We start from the raw sequence: 24,691 nt of genomic DNA, 5'->3' as shown, positions 1-24,691 counted from the left end.
GCTGAATATGTTATTAAATTTTTTAAATTAGTATATGCATAGTAAGCCCTAGGTATCTGTAACAAAATGTGCCACAAAACTGCTAAATGAAGCTACAGAGATTATAGTATCGCTGTTGTCTTTCGATATATAATATCCCTGTAAATCGTTTGATATATCACTGTATATCTTTTTATGCATAGTACCACCGCATATCTTTTGATGCTTTTTATAGTAAAAGATTATATGTGAGTAAAGGCGAAGCTTAGCTTTGTATAACTGAAATTTCGATTCTTACGTTTTTGCAAAAGGCTTGCTTTTTTGCTCAAGATTAAATGCAAAACATTTATTACCTTCAAATAGACTTTAATGTTTAGCTTTTTATTTTTATTTTTGATTGAAAACATGATTTTTGCTCTATCGATATTATTCAGTTTTGGGAATAACGAAAGCAAATGCTGATCTTTGTTTTGGTGTTAAAAAAGTAAATATGATTTTAATGGTTTCAATTTAGATTTATTGATTATTTTTGTAATTTTAAATTTAAAATACAGATTTCCTTGCAGTCCATAATAATTAGCAAAGAATGCGAATTTTGCAACTGAATGTAACTTAGAATATATCTTATAATGAATCAAAACGGAAATACATTTAAAAACTGTCTATTGACTCGGAGAAAGTCATACACATTAGAAGACATCACGAGGTTAGACTCATTATTTTTATTGGTTTTCAGTATGTATAATGTTAATACCAGCCAGTTCCGTTTAAATATTTCTTTACAAATATGCTACAATTAGATAAGCGAATGTAATTTTCCCATTTGGGCATAAATTTACTTCAGAATTTATTAGATGGTCTCAGTTCTGAAATAAATAGTAATATTTTTATGCCTAAACAAGTCCAGTGATTTTAATTAGTGATTTTAATTACGGATGATATTTTTATGCGTTTAATTGTTTATAATTTTTTTATTCAAACTAGTTTAATAAAACGATATATGTTATTATTTCAGAAATCTACCATTAGCCATAGCCATTGGAATACCTTTAGTAACACTGTGTTACGTGTTGGTGAACGTATCTTATATATCTGTGATGTCATCGGCAGAGTTACTTGCTTCAGAAGCCGTGGCTGTGGTAAGTCAGTTTATGTGTTCTTTCTAGGAAAAGTCACGATAAAAGTGTAACTTCTCAATATATAAAATACTTAGCAAAAATTTTAAAACTGACATATGAAAGATCAATCACATAATAGAAAAGTTTGGAAAACTTTCTTCTTTTTGAATACTTTCATCACGAAAGTTTGAAAAATATTTATATTTTAATTCTGCTGGAGACTTTTTATTTGAATTTTTGTTTTTTCTGTAACATACATCCGCAAAATTCTCAGTCGAATAACTAAATCATTTAATTAAAATTATGGAAAAAATTAGAAATATTATGAGAGATAATACTTCAATTTTAATAAGGTTAACACAAATGAGAACAAAATAAGAAAAAAAAAAAGTCTGATGTGTTGTACACCACATGACTTCCTTCTACGGAGTACTAAATTATACGCATTTTTTGCTGCATATAATTTAAATGCATTTTCTCGAACTTCATTTCTTGAGATATATTTATCATTCAATAAATTCAGTTGTCACTTCGCGCAAGGCAAAAATACATAAAACCTCAAATATCTTAATTAAAAATTGAAAAATATAGAAAAATATAAAACACCAAATACAGTTAAAACAATTGAAAAATAATATTTACAATTAAAATTAAAGTTCCTATGCAAAAACAAGGAATTCGGCCAGCGGGCTAGAAGGCAGATTTTTCGGCGCACAAAATTGAAAGATTACTTTTGGTCCCACTCAGCTAAAAGACACTGAAGGTGCAGAAGCTGACTTAATTCACTTTTCTGCTAAGTTTCAAATGTAAACGAGTATGGCTGTTTAAGTTTAAAAAAAAATTAGGCCTGGCCGCATTTAAAGAACTTTTAAATTGTTGACAATTCTAGTACTGCTGCATGCAGATAAACTAAAGGCATAAAATCCTTAACTGTATGATAAGAAAAAAAACATAATTCAATCATTTTTATAGCAAAAAATGAACAAATATGATATCCGAAATCTTTGAAATATGATATCCGAAAATTTTTGCGATTACAATATTTCCTTTACTTTATACAAAGAAGTAAATACAGATTAACAAAATGAGAACTCGAGCAGCGAATCTCCAAACTTTTTTGTTGCATCGTCCCCTTTTTTAAAGAAAGGGTCTTCTTCACTGACACTTTTACATTTTTCTCTATACTATACAGTAAACATAAAAACTTAAACATAACTAGTTTAAAATTTTTAACAAAAGTTTGAAAAATGTATTTTTTTTTTAATTTTATTTTACGTTTATTTTTTGTGTTAAAATTATTTTTGATTTTACAAGTATAAAGAAGTTTTCAGAAATAAAATCAGACTCTAGAATGCAATTTTAACTATCGCGACGGGGCGCGATTAATGCATCGATACAATTTTCCTTTAATATTTGGCATAAAATTGCTTAATTATATTCTTAAATCACCTCGTTCGAAAATGCCCAACCTATTCTTTGTTTTGCAGTCTAGTTTTACGGTCTTCATATTTTTTATTATGTTTTCTTGACTTCTTGCGATTCACTATTTTCTATTACATTTATCGCACAAAAATTTTATATATTTAAAAAATATGATTAATTAAAAAAACATGCGAAATAATTTTAGTGTATAGACTATTATATTATAAGGTACTTATCCCACCTTCCTAGCGTGCCTTCGTGGTGTAGTGGTTCTGCACATTGGGCCGGTATTCCAGAGGTCCGTGGTTCGACTCCCGGCGAAGACGTTGCTAATTTTTCATCTCTCCGACCTTCCCAAAAATACCTAATGTCTCTACAATATTTATTTTATATGACTTCCTCCTTCTTACATAACTCAGCTTTATATCAGTAAACAATTAATTATCAATTCTTTTAGTAAACATTTTGGAGGATCTTTATTATATCGATCAATTGCCGGTGCACAATCGACTATCGGCCCCTTTATTGTCATTGGACCCTACGAAATCCCAGAAGGTCATTATTGACTCTGAGGGATCCCCTGGTTTATAGCCTTTGAGGAATTTTAGTGTTGGGAGGCTTTGGTTGAGTAAATGACGCAATGGTCATTCCTTGCTTTTTATCGAAGCAATATAAATTATCTAAAGCTTGATAATTTTTGAAATTTTGTCTTTCCCAACTAAAAGTATCCAAATTTGAATCTATGGGTATTAGAAAGTATCAATGAATTTAATCTTTAACTTTTCATATAAGCCAAAATTTAAAAAAAAAAATTCAAACTTATAGCTATTCCACTTGCATTGTAGGAAAATGTCCCGAGTTAAAGAGAAGCCAGATAAATAATTTGTTTTAAATAGAAGCTCGAAACCTAGTAAAATCAGAACCTATAATGAAAGAAATAAGATTCAAATCCTTTCATCCTTACGAGAATAATCTGAACCACAGTTTAGTTTGCAATAACAGTTTAGTTAATAAGTAACACATTGTTTAGGTTACTGTAAATAATTCTTTCACGGAAATCTTTTATGTTTTCCTGAAATTCCGATATTCTAATTTATTTAACGTTTGTGGGTTATGCATCTCTATAATTTGCATTAGTAGATAATAATAATATTATAATAAGTAAAATGATATACATGTGTTCGATACATAGGTGGATCACCAAATAATAACATTAAAGTACTTTATATGCCTCCTGAGTTTGCGATACTGCATCTAGCTGAAGTAGGAGAAATTAATTTTTCCTTTTATAGTTCTTCAATAGAACGATAGAAATTTTCCTACCAATTTCTATCGTCATAAACATTAAAAATATTTCTATTTACTATTATTGCTGTTCAACAATTAACCAATTTATTCAAACTTATGTGTTATAATTCCTAGATCTTAGTCCTTCAATTATTCATGAAAAATAAATAATAACAATTCTAGAAATTTCTTTGTATATTAGTTTATAAAATATTTTTTGTTTGTTTGTTTGTTTTCAGACATGGGCCCATCGTGTCTTAGGCGTTTTATCATTTGTGATGCCCATATCAGTTATTCTCAGCACATTCGGAGCTGGAAACGGATCTTGCTTCACTGGAGGAAGGTGAATATTAAAACTTAATGTCAAAATGAATGTAACACCGACCCTATATCTAATTCTAATAGATCAATATTTAACTTTGTTTTTAGTTTTCCTTATAAATTACCTAGAATGTCATTTGTTTAAAATTTCAAAACTGTTTAAATGTTTAAAAAATTTCAAGATTAATAAAATGGAGTATTTTTCGTTCTGAATTATTAATTGATTACAGGGTAGAACTTCAAAGTTTTTAGAAGTAAATTAATTTCTGATATGTTTTACACATTCCCATTTTGCAGTTTCTTTCCCATAAATTGAGTTTTAATTTATTTTTCGTTCTAAATGAGAAAGCATAATTTCAGAGGAATGCAGTTTGTTTTTGCTAATTTAAAACTCTTTATTTGATAAATTTAAATAATACATTGCTTATCAGTGCAAAACAAAGTGAGCCATTTAAATAATATACGTTTAAGTATTACTTTGATATCGTTATGGCAAATAAGTCTATTACGAAATCGGGATGCGATGCTTTAAGGAACTAACTTTTGTTATACCATTAATGCAATTGATAAGAGGTATTGTTTTGTAATACAGAAGTTCAGCAGTTATATGTTATATATGAATTTTCAAAATGCTTCTTTTTTAACCCATGCGCTGTCATCTGTGTAATGCGAGATAAATGTATTCAGTGTTGCCCAAATTTGACAGATTTTTCTTTTTTATATTATTTTCTTTAATTCTTGGCCTTTACATGTGAAACATTTCGTTATTTTATACATTATATTTTATGATAATTATCCTTTTTTTTTTTTTTTTTTTTTTTTTTGTTTGAAACTGTACTATCACTTTTCGTTAGCTCTCACCAAAATGTAAATGAATTAATAATACTTATGTCAGAGTTTTGAAAGTTTTATGGAGTTTTGTGGCAGCAACGCTTGACGTAGCACATTTCTCATCTCATTCTCAGATACAGTAGTTTTCCGGCTTTAGCCACTTTGCTAGCCGAAGTAAATCGCACATTTAGAAAACTGAGACAGAGCTTAGTTATAGGCTAGTTTTGAATTGCAGTCTCCCAGATCAAGCAATTTAAATTTTAATTACAACTTTCTTTTAACCGAGACCGCAAGAAACGGAGTTTTAATTTGTATGCACAAAATCGTGTATTTATTCCATTTAAAGCTTTTAATAGAAAAGTTGTTTAAAACTTTAGGACTTTATTGTAATTTCACAAACGGAGCGATGACTCGCTTGTCAGTCTTAGTAGGGTTCAAGAACTTTAGTTTATTTACATACAACAACAGCCTTACAGTTTCACACGCAGCATTTCTCTCAAATATCTCTCATTACTATTCCCCAAGAAAAGCTATGAAATTATTACTTTCCAATTGCGTTGCAATAAATAATGCCTCATTTTTGCATCAATAATTAGTATAATAAACATTCCAAAGTCCTTTATTTACATAAAAACGACTTTTCTTCAAGCAGAAAATCTATACTTTTTCCAGTTTTGATTAAATATAAATTTCATCTATCATTTAAAACAATTAAATGTTTTTCTTTGATGCTAAATCGCTATTATCTTTTATTCTTTGACATAATTTTGCATTCTTTTCATTAATCAGATTATGCTACGTAGCAGCACGTGAAGGTCATCTTGTGGACATTTTATCGTATCTACATGTGCGCCGTCTCACACCATCTCCAGCTCTCATCTTCAACGTAATACTTTTTATTTCTTAAAATTCTTAATTATCATGCTAAGATAAAATTATCTCTTTATACCATTATTACTTTATAGCTAATATGCTACTTGATCTAACCGAAAGTAATGCAATAAAAACTGGCAGTAATATGATTCAAATAAATTTAATTTTTTCTGGGTGAACTGCTTGCATAGTTTATTAGTAGAAGTATGGTGAAATAGTTTTCGAAAATTGTTTGGTTTATTTACATATGCTTATGTTTTTCAACTAATTTGAATAATTGTTTTCAGTTATTCTCAATGAAATCAATTTGCATGGATAAATAATGCTCGAACTATGCTGTTCATTTACAGACAATTAAAATATTTTCCTGTGGTTATAAAGGAAGGTGTAATATGTTTTTAAGCGCCCTGAAAGTACAGCGGCAAGTGATATTAATATAAATCAAAGAACATAATAAAACTTTTTTTTACATGAATAAATGTAGGAGAGAGAAAAAGTGCACACTGAGAGAGAGAAACTGTTTTATAATTTTAAATGTGGGCAAAAGGCAACCTTAGACAGATGTTTTAAAATTGACGCCGTCGATTTTTGCTTAATTTTGAATGAAATACAAATACGAATATTAAAATTCTGTAACCAAATCTTAATCAAGAAGTTAATCATATTGAGAAGACTGAGGGAAATGCATGTTTATTATGGTAAAGATATATAATGTATTTCAAGTTCTAATAAGTTTTATAACCTTAACAGGCTGTCTTGGCTATATGCATGATCATTCCTGGAGATATTGGGAGCCTCATAGACTTCTTCAGCTTCACAGCATGGCTCTTCTATGGTTTAACTTTTCTCGCCCTCATAGTTATGCGACACACCAAGAAGGATCTAAGAAGACCTTACAAGGTAATTTTACAAACATTCATTTCATTTGACGTTGGTAAAACATTTAGCTTACCTTTTCAATCTTTTTTTAACGTTAAATTACGTTATGCTGCCAAACCATTTATAATCCACATGGTGCGGCAAGTATTTTTTTGTCCATGTGGTTTAAAATTTATTTGTCCTCCACGTGACCATTCAAATTACTTGCTCTCAGAGGTAATTCCATTTGAAGGATCAATATTTAAAAAAATAATTTATCTTTTAAATTATAAAAACTATATTGGTGAGCAAACTGAACAATTTATAAATAAAGTTTATATTCCTTAACAATTTATAGCTTTATGCCCCAATTCTATAAAATGTAACACACTTAATTCATGCATTTATGATATACATATATAAATTATATAATATTTTATAAGCACTTTCACAATTTTTATGAGGAATAAAATATGGCTGTAGCACCAGAAATTACTTATCTCAGCATGCTTGCGCACCATTATGGGTTTTAAAACTTACTATTATTTTATTTATTTATTTATTTATTATTTCTGAAAAAGCCATTATAGCTTTCTTTATTCTAACTCTACTACTGAAAACTGATGCATGAAATTGCATAAATTTTATATTTTATAATGAACGAAAAAATCTTTTATGAACGCAAATGTGTCAGTACATAACCGTGACTGATTATCTGTTAACACATTTGTTATTAAACCATTTATCTGCTATTCCCGTACCATTTTTGGAAATGTTTTTATTATTTTTCCTGTTATTAATATTAGCCCAAATGGGCGTTACCCCAAAAGAGCTATTAATCTCTAAACGGCATTTTGCGTTGAATCACTCAAAGCGCTGAAATCACTTTTCAAATTGTTGCCACCAAATATTATCGCCCTGTATCATATTTAAAGAAACTAAATAATAAAGAATCTACATGAATGTAGGTATGTTTCTTGCATTGTGATAGAACACCGGGACCTAGAGTCATCAAATTTTGAATAATATAGTCCTCCACTCGAACATGGACGCCTGGTAGCCCGAATTTGAAATTTGGAATATGTTTTATCGTCTATTTCATAATTTGTAAGACTTTAACAAGTTTTTGATTTAAAAAAATTCAACAATTTCAAAGTGAGCAATGGCAACACTGTAGAGAATAAACCTTTTTTATCTCTATCGCGCGAGGCTGTCTACGGGAAATTCTAAATATATGCTGTTTTAAAATACATTTAACATAATATGGCGTCAGCCCAAATGCTCTCGAAATGTGTACGTGTCTGTAAATGAGAAAAAAACGCCCATTTGGGAGTAATATAAAACTGAAAGCTTTCAGATTTTATTATTATTACTATTATTTTTATTACTTCTAGTAATAGTTCATAGTACAAGATTATTTATTAGTGTATTGAAGAGTACAAAAATGTATTATTTTCAAAATTATGAAAAAGTATTAGTTTCAAATTGTATATTAACACAGTAATTTCAGATATTATTAGAGTGTACAAATTTGCTTCCAAATTGCTTCAAGAATTGCGAACATGCCGAAAGTGCATATATTTGTTTCTTTTACATATTTTGCATCTAATAGTTTGATAATAAAAGGTAAATGCAAAAATATTAGAAACACTATAATATACCTGAATTTGGTTAGTTAAAAGTTAATAATTTTCTGTGATAAGACGAATACGGGTAATTTTACGACAAACTATACATAGCTGTCAACCTTGAAAAATGAATAACTTTGCTCGCGCAAACTGGGTTTCCGGAAGTTTTTCGCGGTGCCCGGACATGATATTTCAAAAGAACTCCAAATTTACTTAAATTCGCTTTACAATGCATTACTGAACTATTTATAGTATGATTATGATGGAAAATGTATCAAAATTTAATTAAATATTCTAAATTTTATATTCTTTCGCTAAACTCACTTTGTAATTTTCTTACACATTTATACTAAGAAAATCCTGAGTAAGCTCCAAAGGTCTCCCACCCCTCTTTCCATAGTACCAGCCTCTCAAGAGTACTTTTGGTTCGCCGCATATGTAGAATGCCCCCCATACCACACAGACACTGTACATTTATAAACATCCATGCCTTTTCCGAGATTCGGATCCGGACCCTTCGGTATTTCGGTATCGCAGAAGGCTCCTCTAACCACGATACCATCTGGGTAGCTATATAAAACGTTCGACAAGTATCTATAGTAATGACTAATGGTTAAAAAATATTAAAAAAAAAAAAGAAGAAGATTCGGCGATCGGGGAGAAGACAGGGAGATATGTTGAAAAACCGGGAGAACTGGCAGCTATGCAAATGTGTAAGATGTTATTGTATGTGTTAAATCATCTAAAACTTGAAATCTTTTATTCAACAATTATTAAGACCCAAATTATCTAACGAGTCAAATGAGGGAACGTGTAAAACTCGCTAGAAATTGCATAGGCATGAGAAGGAAAGAATTAAAAAGTAGGGAATAAATCCAACATTAGAGTTGAACATACACTTCGAGACTTGACAATAACTATAAATCAAATTAAATAATAAAAAAATTAAAAGGGAAAAGAAATAAAATCGCATCCGTACAAGTATTGCCGGAATATGGCGCAAAGTGCAACATCTCCTGCTCGATGATAAACAAGGCCTAAAAGCCACATGACGTTAGAAAATGCCGGACAGTATTTCCAGTTTGACTTGTGTCGAATGGAAAGAGAGTGTCAGCGCGCTTTTACTCTGTGTCAGATAAAAGAATGTCTGGAACAACAAAAGGATGATAAGAAGAATCGAGATGGTAGAATGGGATATTTCACTTAGCCGCCATCAGTCGGCGAAGAAAGATGTAATGAATAAGAATAGACAAGCAACGTGAAAAAATGTTGGATCAGTAAGGTAGTAAGTACTTCAAATAATTAACAAAATGTTAGGTAAGAATATCCGAAGTATATTTATGTTTTTGTCTAGGAAAAGGTGAGCATCGCAATGAACTGATACAGCTGTTTGGATGTAATAGTACAAAAAGGAAAAAAATTGTTGCAAGTTTTTTATATAATTTTGTATAGTATCAATTTGAAGATCTCTGTGAATATATGAATTTGAGATGAACCAGGGTGCATTAATAATTTCACGAAGGATTTTATTTTGAATAACTTGGATCTTTTTTATGTGGGTTTTAACGGCGTGTCCCCATACTGTACTGGAGTAAAGTAAAGTACGTCTAAGGATGGACTTGTATAAAACAAGTTTATTGTTACTGAGAGAAGAATCTTGAGTTGCAGAAGAGTACCCATACATCACAGATACAAGAAGAATAGCATCATAACAGCTGAAGTCTATGCGAAAACCACGAGACAAGTCCGTGTGCTAGCGCCATCTAATACAGCCCTCTAGAACTAAAATGAGAAAATTAATTAATCATCATGCAATAAGCGAACTAAATTGTAAGTCCGCTTTGATCATCTCTTCAACGATCTTCAACGATCCATTTTTCTTGAGGTGACTGTAGGTTTTTACACTTTTCAGCAAACTCCATAAATTTGCAGATCAATTTCTTGAGGTTTTCGTCCAACTCGAAATCCTTTGAGCCTTGTAAAACAGCATCGGAGTAGGATTTCTAACTTGAAGGTTTTCTTCTAGGTTCTCCCTTCTCATTCGACCAGGACTTGCTTGAAAAGCACCAGGGACTCGCTGATTGGTCGATAGAGATCGCTTCTTCGGAGGTTCATTTTTTCGATCTTTTGGTCGAAATTCGCAAATTTTTGCAACGCTACATGTTCCAGTTTACAGTTGACACACGTAGGTTTCGCTTCTTTCTGCAGTTTGCAAGTGTAGGTAAGATGACCTTCACCGCACTTCAGACATCTAGGGAGATTGTTGCAGAACAATTGCGCGTGACCATATCTTTGACACCGATAACACATCATAGTGTTCCTATTACTTTTAAACTTTTTAAAAGGAGAGACGCAGAAAACGGGAAGTTTCATTTCTGAACCGTCAGTTTTCCGTGTGAACTGGGATACCTTGATCACAGGAAATCCTTCTTTGCATTGCTCCTTCTTGATTTCCTCAGTAAAAGAATCTTCAGGAAGACCTCTGACTACAAATTTCGAAGGAGTGCCCTTCTTGCCTCTAAACATGCTAAACTGAATTTCCATCTTCATCAGGATAGCAAGCGCTCTGTCACGTTGGCTGGCAGAATCAAACAGAATTGTTATTTTCTGTCTGATCAGCATACCCGTAAATTTCTGAACTCCGTGTTTGAAGAAAAGACTTCTAATTTCACTCCATGAAAACTCCGGTCGAGGACAAATGATCGGCGGGACCCTTTCTTTCTTAGAAATCTGCGAGGAAACGTCAGCGTTTCAGGCAAGTCATCTTTCGTAGAAGTTTCATGATTAATATTTATGGGTTCCGGAACGGGAACAGAAGACAACACATCAAAATTATTACTCGTGGAAATATCCGCGAGAGTATTCGAAGAATGCATTGCTTTTACAGGAGTTTTGCTTGGTTCAGGAGTCCGAACAGTAGGCATCTAAGCGTTTTTCTGTGGTGGTATCCACTCGTCATCTTCTTTCGCCACTGATTTCGGTTTAGAGTTCTTCTTACGAACAGAGTCAGTAGGTGCTGATTTTGAAGCAAACCTATTTCTACGAATATCTTGACCCGGAGAAGTTCAAAAAATAAATAAATAAAAATAATAAAATAAAATCGGAACGCTTTCAGATTTTATATTACGCCCAAACAGGCGTTTTTTTCATTTACAAACATATACACGTTCCGAGACTATTTGGTCTAACGCCACATTGTGCTAAAAATATTTAACGCATTTTTAGAATTAGCGATAGCCAGTCTCGCGCTGGAGATAAAAATGTTTTATTCTCTACAATGCTTTGAAATTGTTGAGTTTTTAATCAAAAATTCGTTTAAGTTTTACGAAAAATTATATTTAAAAATAATATAATTTTTCGTAAAACTTAAACGAATTTTTAAAATTATATTAAAATTATATTACTTTTTAAAATATGAAATAGATAGCAAAACCAATTCCAAATTCGGGCTTCCAGGTGCCATTGTTCGGGTGGAAGACTATGTTATTCAAAATTTAATTACTCTAGGTATTCTTTTTCAGTGTGCGAGAAACATACATACATTCATGTAGATTCTTCATTATTTAGTTTCTTTGAATATTATACAGGGTGGTAATATTTTGTGGCAACAGTTTGAAAATTGATTCAGACATTTAAAGTGATTCAACGCAAAATGCCGTTTTGAAATTAATAGCTCTTCTGAGCTATGTTAGCTATAAACGTAATTCCATCATCCTCTTATTTCTTTTCAGTAATTTCGAGAAATAGAAAGCACTAGAAATATCTCGTGACCGGTTGAAAGCTATAACAGGCCGGAAAGAAAGCGTCTAAGTTCAGTTGTTGTTGAGAGTTGTTTAGGTCCGCGTGAACTGAGGTATTTGAGTTAGTTTTCTCTTTAGATGCGCTTTGCATTGCGTTGATGTAACGTTTTCAGTACTTTGAAGTATAACTACTGATTACACTGCATGATATTGTGAACAATTTGTACGAATATCTGTGAGGAAAATTCCAGAGTTCTGATATATTTCTTTTGATAAGAATAAAGTTTATTAACCTTTTGTCGGACTTGTGCATTCAGTCTATTACGAACCCGTACGCACGTAACAATATTAAACAAAGAATGATCAATTATTTTATTGTCTTATTTTACAACGTAACTCAAACTTTCTACAACAATAAACAATAAAGTTAATAAAATAACTCACGGAATTAATCAGAACTTTCACTGTATATAATGTTTCGGGTAAAAACATTGTTAAACATCAATAAATATTGATCAGTTAGGTGCGCCTATGATGTACACATTTATTTCTCTTCAACGTTATTTATATTAGACATTTCTGAAAATTAATTTAAAAAATTAAAACGCTTATCTTTTTCGTCACTTCAAAATTTAAATTAGCTGTCAAGAAGCGGATAAAAGACATTTCATAAAAAGGCCTTATGAAGAAGTTCTAATGCAGTATGAATAATTTGCAAAATACTGGAATCCTAAATTAAAATTTGTTTTAGGTTCCAATCGTCATTGCGTACATTGTACTTTTCATCTCCATGTTCCTGGTGGTAGCTCCGATTGCACAAGATCCTCAAATCGAATACCTTTATGCCTCTCTGTTTGTGCTGTCGGGTCTCCTGATCTACATTCCCTTTGTCCATTATAAAATACACCTCAACATTATGGGTAATTATTACCTTTTCTTATTTGTTCTTATTCGTAACTGCTTTTGGCTTGATAAACGTTTTTGAAGATTCTATACAAGGATAATTCAGTTTATTCTAACTGTAATCATTACGAGTAGTTAACATTTTTTTATCTGACAGCTTTTTGCTTTAAGTTCATTTGTATTCAGAATTACAACATATTACTTAAATATTACTTTAAAAAGACTCACCAAAGCATGTGTATTATTAGAGATTCAATCATGAAGGTTAACAATCATACATTTGTGTACATTAAATAACGTTTAACAAAAGCAGGAAATCGCTCAACGTCATGCTAATGCAAAATTTGAATGTATTATGATTTTCTTAAAAACTTAACTGATATCTTTGGGTATGTCTAACAGAAAGTCACAGTAATTTTTTTCAGTAGATCTAGAATAAAATGTCATTTTGAAATAATTGTAATCTCGAAGTTCATTTTCTCGCTGAATGTTAATATATGTACAATTTGTAATATTAGAGTACTTATTTCCTTATTCAAAATCCTATACATATACTGGCGTTTAAAATTAAGATTATTTTCACATTTGCTGGAATACTTCTAGAAGTAATGGGCATATTTTATTGAAATTTTTATTGCCATAAGCCGATATAATGCACTGTTGGTCATTAAAATTGCAACACCACGAAGGAAAGTAAATACAAAAAAGATATTTATTGCACTTAAATAGTATGGCATGAAGACAAAATGATTAAATTTGTAAGCATTTTGGAGGTTTACAGAGTTGCGAAATTAGTAGAAACAGCTGCTACCTCTGGCAGCTAAAACAGCCATTACCCCATTAGGCATGGAGTCAAACTGGGCTTGGATGGCAGAAATGGAGAATTCATTCTATACTGCTTCAAGTCTATGCTACACTTCATCAACCGTAGTAGATGGAAAGTGGTGGCGGGCCAGTCTCTCAGCAACCCATGACCAGATATTTTCAATGGGTGACAGATCTAGAGACAGTGGGGGACCATGGTCAGGGTAGAAATCGAATACCCTGTGTACCGAGGAAGGTCAGAACACGATGTGCAACATGTGCTCTTGCATTATCTCGTTGAAACATGGCGTTTGGGGGCCTCTAAGATAGGGCACAATCACAGAACGTAAGATGTCAGAAGTGTACTCATATGCGTTCAAATCACCGTCGATCCGAACTAGAGATGTGCATGTCGTTACCCAATAGCTGCCCAAACTATCACACTAAGTGCAGGGCCCTTATGCCGATATCGAATGCAAACAGGCGATGTGCAGTCTTCTCAGACACTCCAGACATGTATACGGTCATCAGAATACTGCACGTAGAACCAGGACTAATTTGAAAAGGTGGCATTGTGCAATTCCTGTACCCAGCTTTGTCGTTTGGCGCACCAGAGTCGCCGTCTCTATATGTTGCAGTTTCAAGGGAACCCGAAGTAATGGTCACCCTGCTGATAGTCCACGCTGCTGCTAACGTCGACGTACCTTACGAGCTGATCCTACGCATTCTGCAAACGTGCCCATTTCCTGACTAATGGTCCGTAATGTGGTCGTATGGTTTTGCAGGGCTGACCTCACAATGTCTTTCTTCTCTGGCGTTAGTCATGAGAGGGCGTTGAGATCCCGCATGCCGTTCAGTATGACTCTCAGCAATCCATTGATTCCATATTCGCATGACAGTGGTTGGATATCGACCAGTGAGACCGGCGATATCACGGAACGATAGTCTACACTTTCGATAAGCAACGATCCTGCCTCTATCGAATTTCTAAACTTGTTGGTAAGCGTCTCCTCTTCCTTTTTGAGGCATAATAGGATATTCTGAGCAAACTCCAACCTTACAAAGCACTTTCCGAATGAGAAATCCACTGCACAACTTTTCTTTTATGCAGTGCTTCAGATGTTGTTTCTCCCTCCTACGTCGTCTAAATGCGCTGAAATACTAAGCATTTGCATATCCCAACTTCTTCCTTTCATGTGACTTTGACGTTCGTCAGATCATTCCTTTCTGGTGTGCAATTTTAATGGCCAGCAGTGTACAATATATATATCATATAATAGCCGTAGTACGCAAGTATGACTCTTAGGTGCAGGAAAGTTTGAAACATCGGTTCCAAGATCGAACAGAAAGGAATACTAATAAAATTTATGATCCTCTCGAAGAATCTTACAACTCCTCACAGCGTAACTTCATACGGAGATCGGGGATCAAAATATAACTATTCGGTAACAGGGTTACTTTTCCTCATGTTTTAATATGTGTCTAAGGTGGTAACATTGGTTCAGAGGTAAGACCAGTGGGCAGGCAAAGTAGGTGTGCCTTATAGATGACAAGAATGTGAACGCCGATTTTTAGGCGCTAAAGAAAAGAACATGAGATAACTAAAACTTATCAATGAGGATTTTGAAAGCTGTTTGTGTTTTCATATTTAATGTTTATAAATCTCTGTCTCAGTTCCATTTCCACCGCAATATTGTTTTCAGGTCCTGGAAGGATCTAGGAGGCGAATGGTGAGTTGTATTTCTCCTCCGTGAGAGTCGCTGGTGAAATCCATGCGATTAATATTCTCACGTTCCCAGCAGTACACGTTCCAGATCCACCAGGTAGGGGTCTAAGATTTAGTTTGTTTGCGAGCCCTGCTGCTTGCGTTCCCCTCACAAGAAAGCCAGTTAAGTACTGACTTTAAACCAAGCATCAGTGATAGACCGTTCTCTTTATGGATAAGTTCCTCTTGAGCCTAACCACTGATTCTCGAAGTACCTTCATGTAGACCGCCATCTAGCCAAGGACCCGCTATCTTTCCTCTAGCATATGAGAAAAAGACCAGTATGGTAGAGGAGGGTTGATGCTGTGGACAGGCAACCATGTTGGAGGGACGCATATACTTTTGGATTTTTGACAAACGCTATAACTGCCGCGAGGTTCGCATTTACAGATGTGCAGTTGCTCCTAAATTCATTTTCACGGTTAACAACGTTCATCCACCTCGAGCTAATTTGGTAGGTGATTTTCTGGAATATTAATTGCATGGATTGGACAGCCATATTTTCAGAACTAAATCATATGTGACATTTTGCGACACTCTAGAAATCTGTGAAAGGATAATTGCAACTCACGTTTTCACTTTCAGAACCCTCCGGGACCTGAAAACAAATTGCTGCAGGAGTGGAACTGACTATCATAGGAATTCATGAACTGCCTAACCTGCGTCAGTGAGCCTTAAACGTGTTAAATGTGATTATGCATGTATACTGTGACTTATGTAAGGCATATTTTTATACTACATCAAACTAATATGGTAATGCCGAGTTTATTAAAATAGGTAAATCAGATCTGGAAATAATGGACCAAATGTGAAAATGCTCCTAATTTTGAACACGAGTGTATATGAATATTCCTATACACTCGTCTATATATATGTTCGTATATACACTCATATATATATATATGATGTACCAGCTTTTGTCGCAGGTTAAATTATCAGACGATAAGTTTTAAAAAACAGGATCCATTTATTATATTTCAGGAGAAAATAGCAGTTACAAAATCAGATATCCGGAGTAAATAAAAAAGAATTACTAATAACTTTTTGTTTGAAGTTTACTGCATCGTGACATTAAAGAAAAAGCCCCGATATTCTTTTGCGAGTCTTTTTATAGCCTCTGGAAAGGCGGAGCTTGCAAGAAATGACGTCAGCCTCCTCAGCCAATCCAGTTCGCTTTAGATATCTCCAGAACATTCTAAAACTGTACGTGTAGAAAAGGCGGGAAAAACAACTTGACTACGGGGCTGTGGATTTAATTCCGCGTACTTTCAAATAAGAGAACGTCGCCATTAAAAATGAAAAGAACATACAGTTAGAATTTTAAGTGTATTCTTGACTATGGAATTTTATTATTACAAATATATATATATATATATATATCGGAAAGCAAACAGATCCTCATTCATCAAATTCCTCTCTTTCTATACTTTTTATTAGATGTCAATAGCAAATAAAAAGTAATATGTTGGGGATTCTTTTGAAAACATATTTTAAAACTATTCATCCAAAGGAAAATCAACTAAATTTAAAGTGCGATTAGCTAATCTTTTCCTTTTCTTGTCGTTGCAGGAAATATTACCATATTTTGCCAACTACTTCTTGAAGTAGCCCCTACCAAATATGTGCCCGACTGAAAATACCTGCTTGATGGTTAACTTAGGAAGTTCAAGAAGAGGGTGTCGACATCTGATTCTTGTTAAAGCCACTCAAAGTGATATATTCCAATCGAAGTTGGTGATAAACAAATTTAGAAATTAATAGAAATCAAATTTTTAAACAGCAAAGTAAATCCATTGTTTCGATATATCATCGAAATTTTGTTTCATCGATGTATTTCAGTGTCAATATTCCATTGGAGCTCAACATGCATTCGAACAGTACATTTACCGGTGCTCTTCCACAAACTGCATTGTTGCCACCCGGCGGTTTCGGAGAGAAAAAAGTATTCCGTGGGAATATTTATTTCCGAATCGTCTTTCATGTGATGAATGAGGTGTTTAGGTTTTAAAGACTAAGCTTGTTTGAAACTATTGTTTTGCTCATAACATATTAATGCATCAAAGTATCGTTTATATATATTTCATGATACTTTGATGCACGTGGTGCACTACAGTTGACAAATATACATACCATATTACTTAAATTACAGAGAAATTTTAATAGCATAATCTGTACTGAAATAAGTTGCTAGTCATCAATATTAATATTTTTCATGAATTTATCATGAAATCTTTTTTTTTCATATATTTACATAATTTTTGTACTTTTGCTAAACTTTTATATCTCAAGTTTTGAATTTGTAACTCTGGAATCTAAGTAATATGGTAGAACACGTAAAATAAATTTATATCCTTGTTATATGCTTAACTATCATTTTTAAATTTAATATTTTCAGTCATCGAGAGTATCTAAATGTAATGCATTGATTAAACAGCTATGAAAACAGATGAAAGCGTTTTTAAGAAATCAAACATTTAGTATTTTCTTTCTTGGGAATGAAGATAAAAATAATCTGTTTTTAACGTAACGCTCCGTTAGTTCTGACTAAATGTTGTTGGTGGTCTAAAATCACTGAAATTTTACAACTGCTAAATCAAGAAAATTCTAAAAATGCTCTAATTTTTAACAAGAAGACTGTCATTTCAACTTGCACTTATCAAAATTCACTTTCTCAAGTTCCCTGTAAAGAGTTGTTCAGAAGCAATCTCCAATACGTACAACTAGAAGTTTTTATCATTTTCATTAGCACGGACTGACTTTTTTCTTTTCCCCTCTTGCAAAAATGATTGCAATTTTAATAACGTTTCTCTGTTTTTATTGAAACTTTTACTCAGTATTATTTACAAAATTCTGCATAGTATTTGTATCGGAATAAATCTTTTATGTTACTTTCTCCAAATAACAGATTCATTTAAATTTTAAATCTTAATTTCTCTAACTAAATTAAACTTTGCTAAAACTTTTGTTTTATTACCCATTAACAGCAATGTTTAGAAAGTACTGTTGCAAAATTTAGCAAACTTCAATCCTAGATTAGCGTCTATTTTTTAAAAAAAGGATTCTTTGGCTCTACAGACGAAATGACGCAAATATATTCTTGAATCTATTATGTACCTCTCAGAGGAGATTCTATTTATGAACTTAATTTTAACCTAGCAGCCTAGCTTAGGTTACAGAAATGTCCATGCGAGTTATTGTTAGCGTAAGAATAAAAAACTTGCAAACAGCCAAATAAATAATAACTAAAAGTTAGTTTGGACAACAGTTTGTGATATAACTTAAAATAATTTAGAATGTCAAAAACTGAAGACTCGCTACATTGTGAACAAATTTCAAATGTCGGCCTAAAATCACTTAAAGTTTGCAACAACTAAATAGATTAGTCTTTTAATTTCAATATTCGATTAGACTCTAAATTTTAATAAAAAGTTTCTCATTTTAATTTGTAATTGCCAAAATTCATTTCTCCAGTTCCCTGCCAGAGAACTTTCAGTGGTAACGACCAACGCAATGAACACAGCCAGAAGTGCTGAGAAATAATGGTATTTAAACTTACTTTGGCACGAGTGAGATTTTCATAAAACTTCTGAATTGGAGGATTAACCTTAACTTGAATTATAGAAAGCCAAGGAGGACAGAAAATGTAAAATTAAAATGTAACTTTTAGGATAATAACATAATTTTTGCAGCTAAGCAACAATATAGCTTATTTAAAGAATCTGTTTTTATTTCGACAATTCCGTGGAATGTCCTTTCCAATTTAGTGTTAATTTGCATTCAGAGTTTACCTTTTAAAGACATTTGTCTTAATACTTGTGTGTTTTATGTTTTAAGACGATTTTTCAGGGATACTTACTGATAAAATTGACAGATCAGATCAATGTTCAATCCTCATTAATACCAACTTTTAAAAGCAATGTTCGCAGTGAGCTGAATATTATCTCATAAGTTGTTACAACGAAAGAGGCTAAAAAAATTGATCTTGACGGTTATAAAACATCTTTGATTTTAATAAAAAAAAAAGAAATTCACATTCAGTGGAAACGTTAAAACGTTTTGCAATAGCAAATACCAGAGCTGATAACAATTTTAACAGCGTAGAGAAAACTACACTTCTACTATAAAAATTACAAAAAAAATTAATATTATTGCTATAAAAATATAATCTAAGCTAAGATATTTCATGACAGAGTTTTAAATTAGGTTTATTTCCCACTGATTTTTGTAAAAATAGAATTTAAATTTCAAGACATGCAATATAGAAATGTTACTTAAAGATGAGAAAACAGTTGTTCTGCAGCTGAGTATATAAGATATCACATTAGAAAGTTTTATTAATCCCGCAAGTGCTATAAAAACTCATAAAAATCCTGAATTAAATAGCATTATATCAAATAAGATTTAAAAATAAACAGTATTAGTTTTAGATAATAAAATTCCTTTTTATTAAAACTAGATATTTATTCCAAATTTAGCCATTTTTAAACATCAGCTCCATTTAATGAAATAAAGTAGTTTCATGGAACGTAATTTTTAAATGTTTGTTTTACAAATATTTATTTTTTACGAATTTACCCAAAATTTATGAAAGGTTACTCTGAGTATTAACTAACAACTATAACGGAACATATAATAGCTGTTAAGCTATATTCAGAATAAAGCTGTTACGGTAGAATATATATGACACACGTTTATTTAGGTTTTTCGGTGGAATATAGAGTTACAATGATTTCATATCACCACATACTTCTTTAATCATCTTTTGCTTTGCAAACAAAAGATTTTTCCCAGACATGTTTATAAAAATCTTACTTTCTTCCGCGTAATAAGTCCTAGCAGTTATTTTGAAATACGTTACTTTTCAATCGTAAGTACTCGCTCGTACTTCAATTTTTATAGTTAAAGTCATATGAAAGTATTATTGTGAATTGTAACTCATTTCTTTTATAAAAATTCTTTTCTAAAATCTCCCATTGTTTCAGAAGAAATTTATTCCCTTTTCTAAAGAAAGTATTTTTACATGCTTATTGGAGACATAACATCAGTTTAATATATTAAAAAATAATTAATTACGCAAATACAAGAATTTATAAATAGACACTGAACAATCGTTATCAATTACGGAAAATTTAAAGCTCCTTTATCACTCTTACAAAACCGTATGAAAATGCCGTGGTTCATTTTTACAATTCGTGCACCAAAACAAAACGCACGAAAATGAAAGCATGTTTATTTCGATTAGAGACTCGCTATCGTTCCTAATATATTTAAAGATTAATCACTGTGCCTGCAATAATGGCATGAAGATAAAGAGAATATCTAAAACTTGTTTTTGATATCAAATTAGTACATTAAATTGCGCAATTGCGAACTCATTCCTATTTTATCAACCTCTCGATGACTAGATGAAAAGAGAGAAAAGTGCACCATTAATCTAAAAAAAAGTTTCTATATTACTGTTATTTGTTTTAGAGAAATATAATGATTGTTGTTTTTATCATGGTACAGCTGAATTTTAAGTGACAGACAAACCTACTTTAGAACACATAGTGTTAAATGCAGTGCTGTTCAACACTTTGACCTAACTATATTAAGCAATAAGTCAAACAATGAATAAGCTCTATTTAATATCATATTCTATATCAAAGCAACACCAAACGGTAAATATAAACGATAAATACATTCACGCATTTCTTAAAATTCAATAAAACTTAATTTTAAGAAGAAAATTATGTTCATTCGATGCAGCTAAAAAATAAAAGGCATTCCTCGTTGAGCATTCAGTATATTTTAATATCAAAATTGTAATAAATATAAATATCTTTTACTATTAAAAAGGAAATAAGTTAAACTAAATTCACTGTAGTAAATATTAACAAATTTTTCGAAGCGCATGAATCTTGTAATAAAAGCCAAGGAATTGAAAGAACATGATTGTGCCCCATTGGATCTATTTATTGGTTTATTTCCTTTACTCATACATCCAGTAAACTAACTTGCAAAAATTATTGCATTGTTTAGTTCATTGCTCGAGGCAGCCATTCCGAAAAGTTGGCAAATAATTATAATAAATGAGAAAACAAATAGTTTACCATAAAACGAATTATACGGTTGATTTTTGAATCACACTCATCTATTTTCAAGCATATTTATAATAAAGTCATACAACGTTCAAATTTAGAATATAGAGAGAAGTCTTAGTAATATAAAGCACAGAACATTCCATCTGTATTAATAGTAGCAGCAAAATATTTATCGCTGCCAAACATTTCTGAAAACTTTGTTAGAATTGTCAACCTGAGAAATATTACCAATTTTTAGGACAGCATGTATTTCATTTGTTTTTGTTATAAAATGTGTGCTAATTTATTTTTTAAAAAATACAATTTAATACAAATAGCATAAATTTAGATAATTAACATAATTTATAGCACTCAGTAAATAATGTAAGTTCAACGTTATAGTTTTAATAGTAATTAAAGATGGAATATTGCAATTAATAAATGTAGCGACAAAAACATGATCCTACACGTTGCCAGCATCAGTTTATTTTAATGTCTTATGTACAAGAAAAGATTCTAAAGCCTATTCATTTCAAAGAAATACTTCAAAATAATGACTTAACATTCTTACCAAGGCTTGTCACTTTTATTTCTTTTTCCTTTAACTGGCTAATTTGTGGAAGCATTTTGCTATAATTTTCCCTATAGTTGCTTGGACAGAAGAACCTAATTCTGACATATGTAAAAATGCGAAGAATTCACTCAGATAATCAAACGCACAGAACTTAAAAGTGTTATTTAAACATTTTCCTTAGAGAAATTGCAGACGATATAATTTAAAATAGTAAATATTATCTAATGATATTTTCTCTTTTTAAATTATAATGATATATTTAAAAATATTAAACTTTTGTAAGATTACATAACTTAAAATATTTACTATGTTTATTAATTTAAAATAGTAAATATTTGTGAAACTATGTAATTTCAAGAATTAAAGGAACTTTCGTATGCTTTTATTTACTTTCGATGAATGGACTACAGACGAGAAACTTTGACTGCACAGTAAACCTATTTTCGAGTGAAGAGTTGTTGGAAAATAGCTAATCACTGCTCATTTCGTGAATATTCAAACACATTCGGAAGTAGGTGTGGATAAGCTGCTCTAAAAGTTTTTCAATAAATAAATTTAACTTCTGATATTGTAATTGGCACCACCTATGCATCAATTTTTATTACCAAAATTTCCAGCTTAAACCAAATCATTTTGAAGTTCGAGTAAACATTGAGGTTCTTTGCAAAGTTGTTTTGGAGTATGGTAAAACAATGTAATGAAAACTGCTATAACCGGAATATGATCATTTTGAAATAATTGAATTTCCTAACCCTTCAAAATAATTTGAACTTCATATTTTTCAATGCTATATTGCTGAACATTTTGATTTTTATGTAAATCCATGATATCAAATTTTATTCTTCAAGATATGAATATAGAACATGACAATATTTCATATATCCCTCCCCCCCAAAAAAAATGTCTAATAGAAAATAATGCGTAGATTCCAAGCTTAAACAAAATAATGGACAACTCGATTTTACATGATTGACATATGGCATGAGAGAAAATTTTAAAATAAGAAATATCAGTGTTTAAGCTGTTATTGCATACATTTGGTTTAGTTGCAAAATCTGAAATATAATTTTTCTTTAATTTATATGTTTTTGTATTGTGTCACCTCCTACATTTAATTTTTTAATCTTATTTACATTATTTCTTTCGTCTGCAGATTCATTTCAGATATTAGAAACACAACAAATAACCAAATTTGTAGATTACAACATACACCTGAACTTATATTACAAAAAAGAAAAAATCAAACTAGATTCTAAGGTTGTAAAATATTCTTCCTTTTTGCTAAAGTACAAAATTACTTATTCGTAGCAATCTGAGAAAACATTTAAGAATGATTTTTCATAAAGCAATTGCTAATGTTAATAATAGTCTTAAGTAAAATTGAAAGTCTTAGAATTCAGGTTATTTATGAAAAATATATTCATTAAAACCAAATTTATAATTAGAAGCTTTTTCTTTTTAAAAAATTACATCACTGCATGAAAGGTAAATGCAATACAGATCATGATATATGAAAGTTGTTATTATTATGATAAATCAGCTCATATTATCCAATTATAAGCAGAAACATAAAATATAATTAAAATAAAAATGTTCATAAAATGCATTTTAAGTGAGGCGCATGATTTCAGGATATAGTATTACGACATCCTAAATCTATAACTACCCAATTCTATTAATACTTAAAAGATTTCTTCATCATGAAAATATGTGATAATAAATAATACTATTCGCAAAGTAAGTAAACTAAAAGTATTAAGCAATTTTTTTAAGAACAGTTCTAAATTCATTAAAATATTATTTAAGGCTGAAATACACTGTACAAAAGAAATGAAAACTCTAAACAAAATGTAGGATTATCTAAACTAAAAAATTCCGCTGTGCCAGAAATAACGAATGTTCGAAATAAACACAATGTTTTGGTAGAAAATTATTTTTTTGCAGCTTGCTGTTGTATCTACAGAAAGAAAATGGCTCCTTTTGACTTAAATAAAAAATGGGAATTTTTCAATAAAATATTTCAAAATATTTATGTTGGTTTGCTTTAAATTGTCTTTCTACATAGCCATATCTTACTACATCCGCCATTTTTAAGGAATGATTTCATTTATACGGGTTTAAAAATATACTGATGCTGAAGTCTTCGAGCATGTTAAGGTCTTCATTGCAATCTTATAAAAAATTAAAAAATACTTTAATAAATATACTACATGCATAATTAGGCATTCACCATAGACGGAGAAAATTAGCAAAGGCTTCGGTTGGCTTACCTGGACCTTTTAGAGACAATGAAAATCTAGGACCTGGAAAATATTAAACAGATGTAACAAAATTTAAATATTCTTCAACAATATAGAAAATGCTGGTAAGTACTTAACCAAAACCTTCATACAGCTGACTATATAACACGGGGTTTGGCCTTCAATTTAATAAAAGAGAATTTTCGTGCATTTACTACATCCCGCATTTTCTTACTAAATGCTAAAGAAAACAAAAATTATCAGCCAAAATTCTTCAAAGAGTTTC

General features: G+C 31.3%; 1 protein-coding gene across 3 annotated transcripts in view; it reads left to right on the top strand.

Annotated features, from left to right (window-relative positions):
* sbm (L-type amino acid transporter sobremesa) overlaps positions 1 to 24,195 on the top strand; it is a 180,723-nt gene extending 156,528 nt beyond the window's left edge. For all 3 annotated transcript variants that reach the window (XM_085811910.1, XM_085811911.1, XM_035353826.2), the window contains 6 exons: positions 995 to 1,118; positions 4,046 to 4,149; positions 5,748 to 5,844; positions 6,582 to 6,731; positions 12,809 to 12,977; positions 17,099 to 24,195. In XM_085811910.1, coding sequence (XP_085668036.1) covers positions 995 to 1,118; positions 4,046 to 4,149; positions 5,748 to 5,844; positions 6,582 to 6,731; positions 12,809 to 12,977; positions 17,099 to 17,163 — 709 coding nt within the window. In that variant the 3' untranslated portion in view covers positions 17,164 to 24,195. The remainder of the gene's footprint in view (positions 1 to 994; positions 1,119 to 4,045; positions 4,150 to 5,747; positions 5,845 to 6,581; positions 6,732 to 12,808; positions 12,978 to 17,098) is intronic.
* The last annotated feature ends 496 nt before the right edge of the window (positions 24,196 to 24,691 follow it).

Source organism: Stegodyphus dumicola, chromosome 2 (assembly GCF_044657685.1).
Source record: "Stegodyphus dumicola isolate Sdum_Otavi_A_Nest chromosome 2, ASM4465768v1".
In the NCBI taxonomy this organism is placed as follows: Eukaryota; Metazoa; Arthropoda; class Arachnida; order Araneae; family Eresidae; genus Stegodyphus; species Stegodyphus dumicola.
Note: the sequence above shows the minus strand (reverse complement) of the source record. Positions and strands in the feature narration are given on the sequence as shown.